Here is a 19,141-nt window from a genome sequence, read left to right on the forward strand (position 1 = left end):
TGGAAAATATAGAGTGATTTTTCCTTTTGTTTTTTTTCGTTGTATCCTTAACTGTTTTTCTTTTTTTCCCATGGGAGAAAAACTGGAAACAGCATCAAAAAATTATTTGCCTAGCAAGATTTGAGAATATGCTCTGCAATCTGGTTAGAAAAAAAAGAAAAAAGAAACAGAACGAATCAGGATAACATCTCTATGTCAGCCACAATCAACAGTACTGTTAGCATTATTCTAAGCGAGAACAGAACTTTTGTAATATATTCCTAAGTGTGAATTGAAACATGCTCTACTGTGCAAGTGTAGAATCATCCTTCAGTAAAAACATTGTCAAAATCTGTCAAAACTCTGTGAAGTGGAGAAATTATTTTAAAGAGTATTTATGAATTCCAAGGGCTTTGATGTTCCTTACATTAGTTTGCATAATCACATGTTAATTTATAATTGAACTGACCAATTTTTTTTCACTAATAAAAAGCATCACTTCACAACTTTAATTTCAACGTTTATCTGAAATTTCGTCAACTTATATGCAAATCTGCCAAGTTTTGCATCTATTTCCATTTGTTTACACCTTCTTTATTTCTGCTTTATATCACACTATGAAATTCAAAACACTGCAGTACAAGACAAATATTAGCAGTGAAATCCTACTTCAAATTACTCTAATGGGAAAACAGAATGATGTCTACATTTAAATATCAACATCTACTACAGTCTGAAATACAGGCTGTCTAGCACAACTCACTCTTTTTCTCTCTTTCTGTACTGGTAAACTCGATAAATATTCAGAAGTTTATATTCTGATTTTCTCTTTTAGCTAACTGCGGGAAACAGAAGGGCTCACAATATGGTAAACAAGTTGAGTAACATGATAAAGGGGGAATAAATAATCAGTAGAAAAAGGAAAAGGATTCTTTTTTTATTAGAGGATTTTAATCTTACCGTGCTACAACTAAAAACTGGTCAATCTGACGGTCTGTAAGGGGGCTATCTGGATCCCATATTTTTACTTCCAGCTTTGCCTGTTCTCTGTCATCTAATTCTCCTGTCAAAGGTAGATGGGACAAAACACTTATTACTCACAATGTTTTTCTCTGCGTGCTTTTTGAACTACTTTTAAAAGAGACATTGTACATTGTTATATAGACACACATATGAAGTACTTAATAATCAGCAGTTATTCATCTAAATTCCATACTAAAACATTTTTAAAATAAGTATCTTCCCTTAACATCAGTATTTTAATTTGTTTTAAGAAGACATTCTTAAAAGGTACAGTATCAGAGAACTTTAATAAAATGTTATCACGAGCTTGAAACCAAAACATAAATAACCAATGGGGATTTTAAATTGCTTCTCAGCTATATCAAAGGTAGTTTCACTTAAGTCACATTAAAATTAATTTTACACTTAACCAGCTACAGCAATTAAAAAACCAATTTGTAATCTGAATACAACTCTAAAACAGAAATCATTATGGAACTATGCTACCTACTACTTTTAATTACTTTTTCATCTCCTACTCTCGGTCTTTACGTTAGCTGTATTATTAACATTAATCATGCTCCTACAATTGCAGTGTATAGTGGCTACTTAAACCCACTTACAAAATAATAAGGCTACAGCACAATAAAGTTACCATATACTACATAATCATTTTCTAAGCCCAATTGTCTAAACAGAGCAATCTGCGTACACACACACGACTGAAACAACAATGGAGTTTTCAGAAATTTAATGCGTACTTTGTTCATTATTAAAAAGCACTATTCTTCCAAGCAATACACAAAGTATGAAAATGCTAAGATGATTCACATTCATACTGAAGCCTAAATCTTTTCTTCACTACTATATCAATAACTTCTACTGCGAAATGAGAAACACAAAATAGGCTGATTAAATAAGCAAGACACAATCTACTAGCATATCTGCCTATGCACCATAGTCAACACAGTTGGAACCACAAGAAATGACAAGAGCAAATCACCATTCACCTTTGGTATTATAGAATACAAGCATATTCTCCCTTCAGTGAAGATGTGAGGAGTTCTAGTGCTCAGTTTCTAATGCTTCTCTCTGGCTTTTTTGAGATACTGCAAGAATAAAAAGCCTGCCTTTTCCCCTCAAGAAGTTAACCTGTGTAGGTCTTTCCCATCTCTGAGCACAGAGAAAATAACTTCAGTCTCTGTTATTTCTCATGACTTAATGGAAATGGATAGTCTATAAATGAATATTATCACTAAGACATGAAAAAGACTGTACTCATAAGAGTCTGGAAGCAGACTGCAAACCAAGAACCAGTTCTTCTGAAATCCTATTAGGTACAGCATCAATTCTGCAAGGAAAACCTGGTATATATTCATCCCTGCTATAAGCACAAGTTAGAACTGCATCACGATATTGAGCTAATGCGTCAGGAACACTCTTAGAAAAACTAATCAAACTAACTTTTTCTGATGCATAGGCAATGAAGTCTTGTTCATCTAATAGGACTTACACTTCTGTTTAAGTTAATTCACATTCAGAACTAGAGACAAGATTTCTAACACTCTCGAGTAGGATTTTTTTGTCTATAAACTTATTCAATGGACAACACACTTGTCAATACATTCATTTATTCCATCTGTAGCAGACACGTTGTGGGTGATGTTCTTTATTTTATAAATAACCTCAGAGCATTTCATTTCAATCTGTTAATATAGTTTTAAAGTACCCTTCATATTACTTAACTGTTTCAGGACATCATATCCTGGAGACCTTAAATGTAGAAGCATGACAATACCCATACTTGGATAGACCATGGTTCACAAAAAGAAAAACTTCACATAAACATAACACAGATATTCAACCAAAAGACGTCACTCTCCTGCAAAAAGATATTTAAAATTGACTAACAGATGTCCTACTTCAATTAGAGATAATTAACTTTTTTTTACTACAAAATCTTGTTTGAACTGCTGATAAAAGTAAATCCAAAATACTGCTATGATAGTTCGCAATGGCAGTATATGTAGGTAGGATAAAAGCAACGCATCTATACCAGAAGAATCCATACAACATACAATGTAATTGTTGCAGTGACATTTAATTTTTCAAATATGGTATTAAGGGAAGTATCCAATATATCTGTAGTAAAACAAAAAGCAGTTACAATATATGTTTTTATATATTATTTGTTTCTGATTATTTGCCAAAATAGCAGGAATTGTCACTTCAGAAGGAAGAAAATGAACCTAAATAGTTTAAATCGCAGTGAAGCAGCGCAGCTAAAAATCATTTCTTCAGGAACAAAAATTTCACACATGTACTGAACAAATCAGTTAAAAAGATCCCACAAAATAAACAAGTTAATTTTCTTTTCAGATGCATTCACTCAAAAACATAGAAAGAATTTCAGGAGTTTGAAGGGACCTCTCAAGATAATCTGGTCCAACTCCACTGCTAAACCAGGTTCCCTACAGTAGGTTACACAGAAAAGCATCCACATGGATCCTGATTATCTCCAGAGGAGAATCAACAACCTCCTTTAAAAGCCTGTTTCAGTGTTTTGTAACCCTCAAAGAAATGTTTCCTCATGTTCACGTGGAACTATCTGCGTTCCAGTTTCTGCCAGCTGCCCCTTGTTCTACTGCTTCTCAACCACTGAAAAGAGGCTGCCCCCATCAATTCAATACCCATGCTTCATACATTTATAAACAGTGATGAGATCCCCTCTCAGCCTTCACTTCTCCAGGCTGAACAGACACGGGTTACTCAGCCTTTCCTTGTAAGGGAGACGCTCCAGGCCCTTAACCATCTTTGTGGCCTTCCACTGGACTCTCTCTAGAAGATTCTTGTCTTTCTTGAACTGAGGAGACCAGAACTGGACACAGTACTCCAAATGTGGTCTCACCAGAGCAGAGGAGGCCATCATCGCCCTCAACCCACTAGCCAAGCTCTTTGTAATGCATTTCAGAAAAAAAATTAATCTCAGTGAACTCTCATTCTTTATTCTTCAGCTTTACATCTGTGAAATGGGTACAATATTTCTTAGCTATATTGCAAGGATATGGAAGATAGTTACTTAACATACCTTAACCTCCCTTAGTCCAGCACAGTGTGCAACACAATAAAATTTCCATTACTGAAATACAAGACCAGATTTAGGAGATACAGCTTTTAGCAGATTCTTGTCTGAACTGTTGGGAAGTATATTAATTGCGGGTAATCCCACGCTTTTTTGAACACAGCTTCACATGCAATGTAACACTTCAAAAACAGACAACTAATCACTGAAAATGAGATTTCAACCACCTTCTTAATCTGACATTTAAGACTGCCGACAAAGTTTCTTTAACTTACAGAAGAAAAATGGTATCACATTTGATTTATTTATTTTGGCAGTGTTTAGCAATGAACGAAGTTCCAGATATCAAACTTGCTTGTCTAAAGTAAAATCTAAACTTTCGCCTCCAAAGAAACTTCCTTAGTTCCACTCTTAAGCAGCCAGCACATTTCTCATGTGTATAATGAATATACAGAGGTTAATTATCGAAAGACATCACACAACTTTTTGTGAACAACTGACAGCAGGATGGAGGGGAGAGAAAACAGGCTATAAAATTTTCAAGTAACTACCACTGAGAAAAGGAGTTTTACATTACGAATAGGAGAAAGACATCTTTCAGACTGTTATATAAACTTTACTGACACTTTACATATACTGAATACATTGTAAATAGCTAGATGACTTGAACTTAACCAATGGGAATCACAATCTTTCTCATAAAAGCTCTGCAGACAATTCTTATTACTCCTTCTTTTTACTTACTTTTTTTAACGACTTGATTGCTGCTAGTATTGATAGTCAAAAATCATCCAGAAAAAGATTCAAAACCTTTTTTTTCCTGACCTCATTAACTTGTCTGATAGTAGCAGTAAATGCAAGCTATTAATTAGACCTTCAGATAATGTGGTCTATAATTTATAGAAATGGTATTCTAAAACTTAATGTTAAGATAACACACATAAGAACACTAGCAGTGAAAAACAGTCCAAATAAAGATTACATGTATAGAGACCTCACAGGAAAGTTATGAGGAGATAGAAGCACATTCTTGGTCTCCAGTAGGCAATTTAAAACAGCTGCTGAGCATTTTTTAAGCCAGCAAGCCACATATATTCCAATTGCCTCCTACTCTCTGGAGCTGCACACTACAGAAATTTTCAGTCATTTGTCACTTGAGAAATCCCTTCCAAATTAAACTTTCAACTCCACAGAATTTAGAGCTCTCCCAGTGCTTAGTCTTGCAGCGCTTATAAATTAGATGTTGGTGAACAAAAGACAAGCCTCACAAAGCACTCAAGAGAAGTTTATTTCTAGAAATCTAGAACTTGATGAATTAAACAGAATTACTATCGGACTCAAAACACATTCAGCCGTGTCCAGGCAGTAATGACCAACTTCTCCATAATGCTGCATCAACAATGGCAGGAATGTCTGTTCAGGGCTGGTAGGAAGGAACTAATAATACTGTCACTTCTCCAAAACCCTGCAGATCAGTATTGAAAAATGGACTTCCATGGATCTGGGAAAACAGAGGCATAACAACCTCAAAACAGCCCACTCCCCACTTTACGGTCCTTACATTAAAGCCACATTTTAAAAAAATAGACCTTTCATTTTAACTTTTTATGGCCGTCGTAAAGGTAATAAGCACATTCGCATAGTGCATAAAATCAGAAGGGCACCTTCTGGTTCAAAGACGAGGGCAATTATGCTAGAGATACCTGAAATTCACCTTTATTTTGGAACCATCTTCTTGAACTCTTTTGATATCTATGAATAAACCTCAACAGTGTGATTTATAGCAACATTCCTGCTCTCCTGCCTGCATTTCACCTGAAGTTTTGTTCCACTTAACACCATGCAGTGGTCTAACACTAGTAGCTACAACAATTTTTCCTGAATTCCTGAAGGAACAATACATGAGATCATACAGTTGTCAGGAAAACACAGTGAAAAACTATACTATTGACAAATAAAAACATTACCATACTGCATATAGGAATTAACAATATTTTAAATACTTGTTCTGGGAAGAGTGACAACACAGCACACAGACACTGTGTTCTTCCAAGAGAAACAAACAAAGAAAATCCCACACCATTTTATTATAATAAAATCTGTAGTCCTGCAATTTATTTATTTTTTACATAAACAATGTTACGAATACGTGCAATATCTGGCTACAGTATGCTAAGGATAAAACAGGACTATTTGTTTGCATAAATTTAAACCAAATATGTAACTCAGATAAGAACTTTTACTTTTTCTTTAGGATGAAATATATTTTGAATTATTCAAGTGTAAAACACATTTTATCTGCCTCTGACATTTGTTTTTCATCTCCTACAAAACAAACTTGAAAGAAAAATCATACTTTTAAATATGGTTACAGTAAAATGGCAAAGGACACAAAAACTGAACATGTAATAAGCCCACTTAGGCAAAGTTACTGAGGTAGAAAAATACAGCAAAGTCAATTAAATCCTAAGATGTTGTGACTTGAAAGGCAATTTGTAAGCTCACTGCATGGCATTACTTTGGATAATAAGCACATACACAGCATACAATACATAAGTAGTATCTTTGTAAGGCTGACTACCACACAGAACTCATTTGATATTTGAACAGCCTCAGAAAAGTCTCCATAACCATAATAAAGATATCTTTCCAACAGCAATCACGTGCAATCTTCCATATCAACACAGAACAGATCATTCACCATGGGCTGAAACCAGTATGCCAAGAGAAAATAGCAGTTTGACCACCTCCTTCAAGTTCTTGAAAAACAAGATGCTCATAAAAAAACATATGAAAACAATGACAACGGATGTGAATCTCCTTAATATGAAAATCATAGCTCTCTTGTTATGAATGCTAAAACTCTGACTTCCCAAGCCTAAAACAAACTTGACAAAAGTAATCTTGCTTTCATAGGAGGGGGGAAAAACAAAAAAGACCACTCCAACCATCCCCAAGCAGAAACACCTGAATAACTGCCTTCAATCTGTTGAATGGTTTTTATAAGATTTAATTTCCAACACTTCTAATTTATCATTTGACTGATAACACAGAAGTTGTGAATTATCTGAGGATCAAAGTTCAGAAATGTCCAAGTACCACATTATATAACATAAAAATACTGAACAAAGTGAAGAGACAATCAATATAGCTACTTGTTTCATTAAAATTATGCATGCTGTTAATAAACCATAAAATTATAACAAAGGGCAAGAAATATTTTTAAATGATTATGTAACCTTAAAGACAGATAGACATTTTGTTTCAAATCTCGTTTTACATTCCTTACAAGACTCCATAAAACACCATGTTTCATAAAACAAAATGTACTAATACCTAATTGGGTTTCTGTACTATATGTGGCTGCAGTGCTGAAGTACAGATTTCCCTTGAAGGTAAGCAAAAGTAAATGAAGCCTTTACCTAAAACAGGCAAAAAGAGGTCATTTACATGTGTTTTGTTTGTTCAGTTCATAGTAAAACTGATCAGAAGCCTATAGACATTTAATTTTTCAGCACATAAATCACACAGCTGTCAAGAAAGAGACTAGTAAGAAAGATGTAAGTTGTATTATAACCCTGTAAGAGTTTGACACAACATTGTAAAAGAGTATTTTACTACTTTAGATGATCATGGATTTGACATTTTACTTACATAAATATTATTTCACACTGAGTTTAATAACAATAAAAAATAATCTACAAATCATACACAAAATTACCATATTTAAACTTGCTTGCTAAGAAACAGCTCCTTCTGAAGAAAATACCACAGAAAAACTTTTGATGTTTTCAACCAAGAGAAACTTCATTTGAGAACAAAACATAATTGAGAACACCTAAAAAGAAACTTCATTTTGGTGTATTTATTGCCTTTGTCAAGATTCATCAGATCTGCTCTTAAACACCCTCTAATCTATTTAGGTAACTATGTTCAGGTGAGATGAATCACGTCAGCATTATTTCTGTGCTTTGATCATAAAAGAAATCCTACTGAGTTAGCAAAACAATACCTTTTATGTTTAGCATTCTACTGCAGTTCCCACAAGCAGGAACTCCTGAATCTGGTTGTGGCATTCTTTATTCCAGATATATTCTGATAAAATCGCTTACTTTGGTGTAATAGGAAACTGTCATCATATATTTGAATCAATGACCCCCAGAGACCTCCCGGCTTCTGGCTTACTCTGACTAAGACAAGCAGAGAAAGTTCAGAGGCCAGTACACTCTATAACCTCCTTTCTGGCTAATGGTTTTGTACTAATTCTCAGGACCAGCTCATGTTTTAACAAGAGAAAAAACACATTTTTAAAGGTTGTTGCTTGCTCTGTAACCTGAATCACACAGAAGGCACATGTAAAGCCTCTTAGCATATTACCATTTGCATAATCAAAGTGTACGGAAGATTTTTAGTTAAGTATTAATGCTGTTATCTTCACATTAGTGTCTGAACTTACTGAACTTTGAGTGTTCCCTTATGTTCCTAGGCTGAGATTTGCTAAATGCTCATGGTGCAGTCTCTAGGCTTAATAGAAAAGTCAGGTGATATTAAGCATGTAACCGAATACGTACTAAGAATTTATTCACTACTCAGCACCTTTACAGGAGGAAAGAGAGGTTCCTCTTAAAAAAGCAAAACAAAACAAATCCAAACTTATCACAAAGGAGAGCAATACAGACCTTGGTATACAAAACAGAGCTAAAAAGAAAAATCTGTCAAGGTTTAGAACAATTTGAACATACTCGGAACAATTTATGAAAGTATGCTTTTTAACTAAATAATAGTAATCATTATGAAGACAAAGATAATGGTTGATTGTTTAGGGGTTGGTTTTTGGTTTTTTTGGGGGGTAGGGGGTGTATTTTGTTGTTTTTTTCCCCAGGAAGTAGTGTATGTTTTGGTTATTGACTTAACTTTGAAGTTACTGATCAGAGACAATTGGTAGCTGTACCAAAACCCTTCTACATCAAAGGACCAGGCACCTTGCTCCTGCACTGTACAGAAGAGATGCTTGATATAAGAAGCACTTTGCTCAAGTGACTGTTTCAGCTCTCTGAGGTAAGCATTGTACAAAGGAGAAGAATGTTATTCCACAACAGGAACTGATCTGAAAATAAACAACTATTATATTAACAGAAAAAGTACTTGAACATGTGGTTAAAACAGAAAGGGCCTTATTTAGTATCACTCTCATAAGAAATTAAATCAGTAGTGCATAATCTCATGTTCTCCAATACAATAAGAGTAACTAAAAAGACACACAATCTTCAAATTGACACATGACATATGGAGAGAGGGAAAGGTTTCACTCAATCACCACATTATTCCTTACCTGACTTACTGTAGTTTTACTCAAAGATGCTTATAATAGAAGTAGTATTAGACTGTTGAAATCTGGTCTGGTCTTTATGCAAAACTATAGTATTTACTAATTATAACTCACAACTATGAATAAAAGCAGTGTAGATACAAAGTTTAGATATTTTAGATTTATTATGATGAAATTTTAACATAGTTTGTATTTGCTGCAAGAGTGTAGAAGATTATTCTACAAATAAATTACATTCTTCATATTCTTCTTAAGCACAAACATTTCTAAAGGATTTCAAAAGGTAGGTTTGCTTCTAAGTCTACCTAATACTACCTTCTTTTGTACACTGTCAATTCTCAATGACATCTTTACCCATCATCTGATTCACAGCAGACATAATTCTGCACACTAGCTCATCAAGCAACCATTTGTATTCTTCCTATATTTGTATCCCTGTGTCATATTTCCAAAATGTTATTTAAAACACTCAAAATAAAAGGATTTCTCTCTTCAATATGACTTTCTATGGTACAAATACCTAAGAAAACCACACTTCAATAATGGTTTTTAAACACTCCCTCTACTTATTCCTCTTACACGCATAAGCAACTCAGTCTTTGTGACTACCCAGACATCCAATTGGAGATATCTGCAACTTAATTTATCAGCATTTAGCAGCTGTATTTTCAAAGTATTAAGCCATACCTTCTTTACTTTGCATCTCCCTGAAAACTCTGCCTCTAAAATAGTAATTTTACTAGGTGACATCCTGAAACAACTCATATGATTTCAACAACAGGCAAAGGGAGACCAGAGGCAGAAAAAATATTGATAGGGAAACCAAGCTATATAGGAAAGCGACAGCAGGATGTTTATAAGAAAATTTGGGATTCTATGACTAACCACCACTTAACTTACCATACATCTGTTGAAATATGTCTTAAACTACAATTGAAAACATTACTCTTTAATTTGATTATAGGACAAATAATCACCTATAATTGAACTATACTTGAACTGGAAGACAAAATATACACATACTTCAACATTCTTCAATGTTTTGATTGGCAAAATACTGTTCAAATTCGTATCAATTGAAGTGAAATAGTCCAGCATTTCTGCAAATCTGATCCTATGTTTTAGTCTACTATCCCAAATTACGATTCCAGCTTGTATTGGGGACCCAACAGTCAAAGTTACATTCTCATGCAGGCTGTTCTGGAATACACAACCTCCAGTAAGGGCCCAGAAAATCTGAGCACCCTCCACACATGCATTCAAACACACACAAACAGAAGTCCCTTTCACAAGGTGAGGGGAAGTAAATAGAGTTGCTATAAACACTGATTTAGAAGTTTTGTTTCTTGCTTATTTTAGTTTAACTTTGTTTTATTTTTCATTTTTAAAAGACTGAATCCTTTTGAAGTCACTGGGATACTGAGACAGGTAAGTATTGCAGCCATTCATCAGATAAGAAAATTAATATATTAGCATTCGAAAGCATATCAGAATCACAGAATTGTAGGGGTTGGAAGGGACCTCTAGAGATCATAGAGTCCAACCCCTATATATATAATATATATAATATATATAATATATATATATATATATATATATATATTCCATCTTTCCATCTTTTGGAAAGCTGTTTTACAATGACACCAGTCAATGAACATGTAAGGTGGAACGATACAAAGATGATAACAGATAATCAAAAGGTTATTTATAAGGAAAAACTCACCAATATGGATGCCTTCACTGGGAAATGCTGAGGCAATCTCCACCAGGGAGCAATCTCCAAGAGATGCTACTTTAGTGGTGGTCAGCCCTTAAATGAAGTATAGAGGAGGTGGAGTCAAGCTCCACTACTTCTGGGAGCACAGCTAAATTACTCTCACCTGTGCTCTCACAGCTGACCTGACACTTGCCTCAGCTGATTAATCAGATGTTCAGGCTGTGATTACCAATTTCCCATACAGAACACCTCAAGAAAATGTTACCTGTACATATACCTATTGAAAATAAACATATGGTGATTGCAAAAAAAAAAATAAAAATAATAATAATTAAAAAGTATTCAAATTTTTAGTCTCCTGGAATCTACCAATGCATTCATATCAAAATGGATTAACATCCAAGCTGCCAAATTATACAGAGACACAGCAACAGCTGAATCATCTTTTCCTTTAAGGTCTAAAGGCTTCAGAAACATAAATTCACAATCAGCCAAATCCACAGTGTTTTAGATATTTTTATCTTTCCAAAACAAAATTATTTTTTCCACCAGCCACTGAAAATATGTGTAGGTGACAAAAAGGTCTTCAATACCATCAGACCTTTGGTTTGTGGGCAACTTGTGCTTCTGAATATCCACAACTGATGGACTCTCACTGAGTATATCAAGAAGACTGCATCACTTACTACACTATGGGGATTAAGAAATGTGAAAAAAAAAAGATAGTAACGCAGACTGAAATTCTGCATTAATGATAGTAGAAGAAAGATCTACTAATATAAGAGATGCAAAGATTTCACAGACTCTTAAGATTTGGAAGGCACACCTGGAGATCATCTACTCCAAAACACCCCTGCTAAAGCAGGTTCCCTAAAACGTAATGTATAGAAGTGTCCAGATGGGTCTTGAATATTTCCAGAGGAGACTCCACAACCTCAGCCAGCAGCTTGGCCAGAGCTCTACAACCTTCAGTTTTTCTTCATATTCACATGGAATTCCCTTTGTTTCAGTTTATGCTCATTGCTCCTTGTCCTTTTGCTGGGCATTACTGAAAAGAGCCTGATCTCATCCACTTGACTCCCACTCTTTACATATTAATAAGATCACTTCTGTCTTCCCCATGATGGACAGCCTCAGGTCTCTCAATCTTCCCTCATAAGGGAGATGCACCTTAGTCAGCTTTGTGACCCTCTACCAGACTCTCACTGGAAGATGCCTGTCTTGATCCAAAAGCCCAGAACTGCAAACAGTGCTCCAGCTGTGGCCTCACCAAGGCAGGGGGGAAGATCACTTCTCTCAGCCTGCTGACTAAGCTCTATTTAATGCACCCCAGGATATCATTGGCCTTTTTGGCCACAAGAGTACATTGCTCAGTCATGGTCAACATGTCTGCCAGGACACACAGGTCCTTTTATGTAGATCTCTCCAACAGGTCAGCCCCTAATCTGTACTGATGCCTGTAATCCTTCCTAGGTGTAGGATTCTGCACTTGCCATTGTTGGACCTCATATGATTCCTATTAAACGTAAACTCCAGATTTTAGTAACTCTTTTTTTTTTTTCCTCTAAAAGTGAAATTTCTAAATGTAAAATTTCCACAGAAAAAAAACATTCACTTTTGATGTATTATTTATTGCTCCCAAATTAGTCTCTATTGTTAATAATTTTTCCTTCTATATTCTGCTATATAAAGACTGCCTATTTGGCAGACAATGCCAACTCATCCTGAAAGCCCTCACAAATCAGTCAGACACTTCAGATAACATTGATGATTTCTGGTTTCTTCATTAAGTATATTAAGATCATCTTTTTCTTAATCCTCTGAGGAACATTCTTCTTGAGCATAAAAACATCTACATAATTATTTGCTTTTTTGTGAAAGGCATATCTTATTGCAAGAATAGCAGTGTATAATATTCTCGCCATTGCCTTGTTCCTAAATAAGTCTGTACTCTTTATAAACAAAACTAGAATAGTCTTCCTATAGCTTATTTTTTGTTATTAATATTAAAATAACACATGAGCTACTAAACTGCATCTAATCTCCTGCTTGCCAGAAATTGAATAATTCCTCTTTTATATAGTACATTAATAAATTCAGTACAAGAGACAAGTATAGCATGCAAAAAAGTCCATCCCTAATAGAGAACACCCCATTTAAAGTTATAAATCTATGAATCTGGGGCATTCTGAATTCTTTTGACTTAAGTTATAGTAGTGGTACAAAATCTTTTTTTTTATTATTATTTTTTTATTTTTTAATATCAGAAAATATATACCAATGTCCCCAAAAATAATATTTATATCTATATATTTCTCAGGAAACATTTTCTTTTGTCAGTGACCAATGTAGAATGCACACTTCGCTGAAGAAAATTTGAAATTTACTAAGCAAGCAATACTGTAATTCAAAATACAGACAGCTGCTCATGCATCAACATCCAAGCTCTAAATGAATATTTTAAACTCTATGTAGTAAAGAGTAAGGCACACATATCTGTTGTTCAGTTCTGCTAAAGAACAGAGAATGGCTTGATATAAGCTAATATTTTTAAATACGTAATCAAAATGACACACATTATATAAACAGAGTCTGTTTTAAGACAAGGAGAAAGAATACACATTTCACTTATTCTGTGACCATGTTTTTATTCTACAGAATGGGTGGGACCTCAATGTTTTTTTCCTATGAGACCTGCAACAAAGATCTAATTGGACAGTACAATTACATTAAAAAAAAAAAAACATAGAATGTGTAAATTGTTAACAATGCCTTTTCAAGAGCTATTCAAGCAGCATTCCTTATTTCTTCATAATACCTACTGATATTCATAGATATTGTATGACAATTTTCCAATACCTAATGCTTTACTTTACTGACCAGTTTACTGACCAATTCAGAATACTAACATAAATAATATTGCATGATAAGAATATCTTTTAACTATACAAAGAGCAAATATTTACCTTCTGCAAGCATATCAGGCACATCTGCTTGATATCTAGGCCCCACTCTGATTTCTCCTTTGTCTGCCAAAAGTGTTTTCAGCGATGGATCATACACCAATGAATAAAAAAATGTATCCTAAAAAAAAAAAAAAAAAAAAAAAAGGACACATTTAGCAGTAGCATAATGAATTTCAGAATTAGCTTTGTAGATATACCTCACCTTCCACGTGAAAATAATTAAAGTAACCCCTCTCATGTGCTTTTACAGACTACAGCTTTGGAAGATGAATAAACATTTTGAAACGTTAATCATTTTAAAGAATGCCGATCTTTCACGTGAATACTTTTATGCGGTTAATCAAAGCTTTTCTCATTGCTAGAAGTTATTTCAGAATAGAGCAGTGACAAAAGGATCAATGCTCATAAAACATACTGACAGATTAAGAAAAAAAAACAAAAAACACTGTTAACCATTTTCCAAATTTAATGTTTCCTTTCCTAAATATTTCACCATACTGACTTTTTATAAATACTCTCAAACTAGAAGTGCCTGAAAAGGGCTTACACAAAAATAGTATTGACATATCTTGTACACTCATTTGTAGTAAAGGTTAAGCGTTGCTCTCAAAACCAGTCTACACATTATCACTGGTTTGGTGTAGAAATATAAAAATAAAGAAATGCTAATTCCAACCAAAAAAAAAACCAAAATGCCGTCTGCTTGATATTATATTAAGACTTTCCAAATAAAAATACATTTATTTTTAAAGGTTTTTTGCATTACAAAACTAGCTTAAAGGCTTATCTTTCAAATTTGTGGATAATCTGTTTCCCTTCTAGTAAAGCTAAACATCTTAATTTTCTTCTACCAGAAAGGAAAAGAGACATTTTGCTTACAGTAATTCAGAGTTAATTCACAATTAAGCCCCTATGCTACTCTACCCTCTGGTAGACATCCCTCTTTCATCCCATTGACTTTACAACACAATAGTTTGACTCTGGAAGGTCTGCCTTTCTAGAACACCTCAAGATAGAAAAATAATAACAACACAAGAGAACAATAAGAACAACAGTACAAAAATCCTGCATTGTGAATTTCCCTTTAAGTATCCCCTACATGAAAAAGTCTACATACTTTTATTTTGTAAGGTACCATGTGAATTACTTTGAGATTACTTTTAGTTAACTATTTTCTAAGAAACCTGTAATGTGCCATTTCAGTTATTTTTCCAAAGCACTTTCAAAATAACATTTTTCATAACATTTTTCTAACACAACATTCAATAAAGCAGTTTTAAATTATCATTTGCTCATTTGCTGAAGACACAGACATAAAGCAAACAAACAAAACCAAGCAGAACAAAAATAGAACCATTCCCAATATTTATACAAACAGAAATCACAAACATTACCTCTTTCTCCAGATACGACAACACGGATTCTGTCTCATTCAGAAGCGCAACACTGCATTTTCCCCTATACAAACATAAGGTAGAATTGTTACTTTTAAAAGCTAATTTTTCGTTGTCAAAAAAACCCTACAAATTTATTTTTAATCTAACTTTGTTATAAAGCAACATGAATAGATATGGATGCAAAACTTTGAGTGCGCTGAATCATCTCGCTAGAATAGGCTTTCTTTTTTTTTTTTTATGCTACCATTTTCAATTCAATTATTTCTTTGTAACAATGCATTACTCCTTGTATTTCAGGCACCTAACTCTTACTCCTATCAATTTGGGCAGTATTTACCATGAGGTCCTAGTGGTCTTAGACATACAACGGGACTTTCTCCACAAACCTATTCTCCTATCTATCACAGATTAGCACACAAATAAACACTAGAAAAGACATAAAGTACTTTAGGGACCTCTAGGATTTAAAGATAACACTCAAAGATATTATGGCAAAAATCCTTCATTAATTTCAGAGAACGTTCTCAGTTAAATTCCACTGCAAATATTACATGCCAACCGTTAACTGCAAAAACAAAACCAACAACACATACACACACACACACACACACACAGAAAAAAGCCCACAGCTAATATCTCTTTCATTACTGCTGGATATCAATGGAAACAGAGTTAAAACACTCATTAATACATGAACTCTTGAATTTCTATCAGTCTCGTTATTTGTCAGGAGAACCACAACTCCAAAGAGAAATGTTGGGAAAATGAGGTTGAAAAACTTGAGCACAGCAAACAGCAGCAAATGAGAAGATTCCTGTAGTAGAGAATGAGGAAAACCTATAATCAATTACGCCTTTGAAGATTTTTTAAAGCTTTTGACCTTGATAATTCCAGAACACTAAGGTCTAAAGATTAATTATATGCTACAACATGAAGACAGTTAATCAATTTTAACTGGTTTTCTGTTTTTTAGTGTTAAAGGCTAAATAGTTTACCTTTCCAGTTTACTTCTGTTCTGTATACCTCTAGCACGCTCTCTCCACTCCAGCCTACCCTTATTTAACTCCAGTTATGGCTTTCCTTCACTGTCACTGTGGCTGAAAGGGCACAGTATTGACTGACCTTATATCTTACCGCTGTAAGTTAACAAAGCCTCATTTTATTTCATTAAGAGAAAAGATTAATTTCCACAGCACATCTCCCAACTGAGTGAATTTCTATTTGATGTTAGATTTCTTTGTACAGCATTTTAACCATCTAATGGCTGGAATCATTACTAGTATTTTATGTGTTTCTAAGATTTTTCACATGTATGGATTATAGCCTTCGGCAAAGTTGATCTGGTATGAATGTCAAGTGGATCTTTCAGATACCTCAACAATATACAAATAACAGCAAACAAAAAATAAGTTAGCATTTGCTAAGTTTTCACTTACAATTTAATTTTGATAAGACAAAATTGCCCCTTTATAATCTCTTCTACTCTCAGAGGTACTTAAATGTACTTAAACTGATAAAAGATAAAAAGTTGCTCCATTTATCTGACAACAACAGCAACATAACTTGCCAGAGTATTAAATCAGCAAACAAAAAAGAAAAGTTACTTACAGATCTTTCAGTAAAAGGAAATAACAAAGCTTACCTAGATATATGCTTATGGTATAATCAGCCTCTACTATATAGACAAGTCAGGATTCAATTACTTCTCCTGTTCTAGAAAGCATATCTGTAGCTCAACTTTTTTCTTGAAACCAGTAACCATGTGAATGCTTTTTTACACACATTACACTTTGTCCATTACAAAGTCTTACAAGTTTTTGCCCAGTTTTTTAAATCTTTTGTTGTATCGTTCAGATAACTCCACCAATATCTGACAATTCTTGGTCATATACACACATCAGCTAAAGGTTGCCTAACAATCTCCTTTTTTTTTTCATGCCTACAACCTACTTGAGTTACTTCAATGGCACTATTCTGGTACAGAACTGAAATCCAAGCACATTTCACATTAATACCCTAAACCAGTATTTTTTTTTGGGGGGGGGGGAGGGGAAACAAAAGAAAACAAGAACAAAAACCATGCTTCAACAGTTTTGCAGAAAATAAATTCTTCAGTAGCCCAAACAAAGAGCCTCATAGTCCCAAAACCAAAATGCTAACAATTTACAACTAAAACAGTAAATAAACACAGGGAAACTAGTGAAAGTTATAAATAAATGGAATGAAATACTGGCTATCATGGTACGCAGCAGTCCCAAGAGAGTGAATGGAAAGAGACTTTCTTCCTTTTTTCAGGGAGCTGTTCTGTTTGTGATTATAGGAACAGTGCAAACCTCATAAGATTTTTCTTAAAGTAATCAATATTGTAGTTATATTTTATACAATTCCTCAACAAAAATTTAAAAAAATGTTGAAAACCAGATCTTAAAAGTACCAGAATGAATAAAAATAAACAATTATTTTCATCATTTAAAGTTCTCATTTCGGCCCAGTCCATCCTTTTGAAACAATAGAAACGTCCACAGTTTTTGCTCTGTCACTCTTGCAGGCTATATTCTTTACCTGTTGTCACCAGATCAGTAAGACAGCCCATGAGACATAAGCCTTGTTTTAATAATTATCTATTCAGACAGGAAATATACCAGCAAAATTACAGAAATAAATTACAAAAGAAATGCAATACTTAAGCGTCTGTTAAGCAGCACAAGCCACAGAAGTGGAAAAGGCAGCCGGATGGTTATAGTATTATATCCCACAAATTTCCTGTTGTAATGTAGTTGAATCTTGGGTAAGACTGGCACCGAGTATGAACTTTCAGAACTCACTCCTCTGAGTTCCTATCAAGTCAACGGAACTTGCTGTGCATTAGTCATAATGATGCTATTTGAAGAAGGAAGATAATTTATGCAGAGGTGACCCCACAGACTTTGAAATTCTGCTCTTAACAATTACTCATTGCCTTTCTGAATTTGACAAGATAACACTGGGTAATTCCATGCAGGTAAACTGATTGTCTCTTGTTGATCTTTATCAAAAAATGCTGGTGTCAGTAGAAATTTGAAATACAAAACTTCACCACTAGTTGGATAGTAAGAACAAAGGAACTGCAAAGAATATTAGGAAATGTTATGTTTATGAGGAAAATCTGATTTGATTTTAACATATGCTGCTGCTTCAATGACAACTAGAGAAGATAAAGTGAAAAACTGAGAGGAGCTGTAAGGTTTTAAGCAAAACTAGACCACAAGAGCAACCCTTCTCCAATGAGTAATAAAGAAAAAAAAAGGGGGGGAATAAAGGCACAAAGAGTAAAGGATGAGACAGCTACTCTAAATGAACAAGGAATTTCCTGAACTATCTGAAATGCGAAAGTGTTCTGTAGATTTCCAAACAACTACTTTGAGCAAAATTGTGACCCCTTACAAAAAGTCTAAATTGCAAGGTCTATCAACAAATCACATACTAGGAACCATACAGTTTTAGGACTTTCCTCCAATTACATAAAATTGGTTCCCCACTTATGGGAAGCCAGCACCAAGTACACTTGTATACTTTGCTTTTAAGATCAAGGGGCATGGAACAATGCTAACAGACACAAATACATCACAAATTTCAAGCTCTCCAAATTGCATAGATATTTACAAATGGAGTGCAAGATATTGCGCTCCA

General features: G+C 34.2%; 1 protein-coding gene across 4 annotated transcripts in view; it reads right to left on the reverse strand.

The window, feature by feature from the left end:
* MTA3 (metastasis associated 1 family member 3) overlaps positions 1 to 19,141 on the reverse strand; it is a 116,426-nt gene that overhangs the window by 72,509 nt on the left and 24,776 nt on the right. For all 4 annotated transcript variants that reach the window (XR_011903076.1, XM_072331898.1, XM_072331897.1 and 1 more), the window contains exons 5-7: positions 15,470 to 15,533; positions 14,076 to 14,193; positions 940 to 1,042 (exon numbers count right to left, since the gene is read on the reverse strand). Coding sequence is in view for 3 of the 4 variants with exons in the window: in XM_072331898.1 (XP_072187999.1) it covers positions 940 to 1,042; positions 14,076 to 14,193; positions 15,470 to 15,533 (285 nt within the window). In the remaining variant the exon portion in view is untranslated. The remainder of the gene's footprint in view (positions 1 to 939; positions 1,043 to 14,075; positions 14,194 to 15,469; positions 15,534 to 19,141) is intronic.

The sequence above is a fragment of the Excalfactoria chinensis genome, chromosome 3 (genome assembly GCF_039878825.1).
Source record: "Excalfactoria chinensis isolate bCotChi1 chromosome 3, bCotChi1.hap2, whole genome shotgun sequence".
NCBI classification, from domain to species: Eukaryota; Metazoa; Chordata; class Aves; order Galliformes; family Phasianidae; genus Excalfactoria; species Excalfactoria chinensis.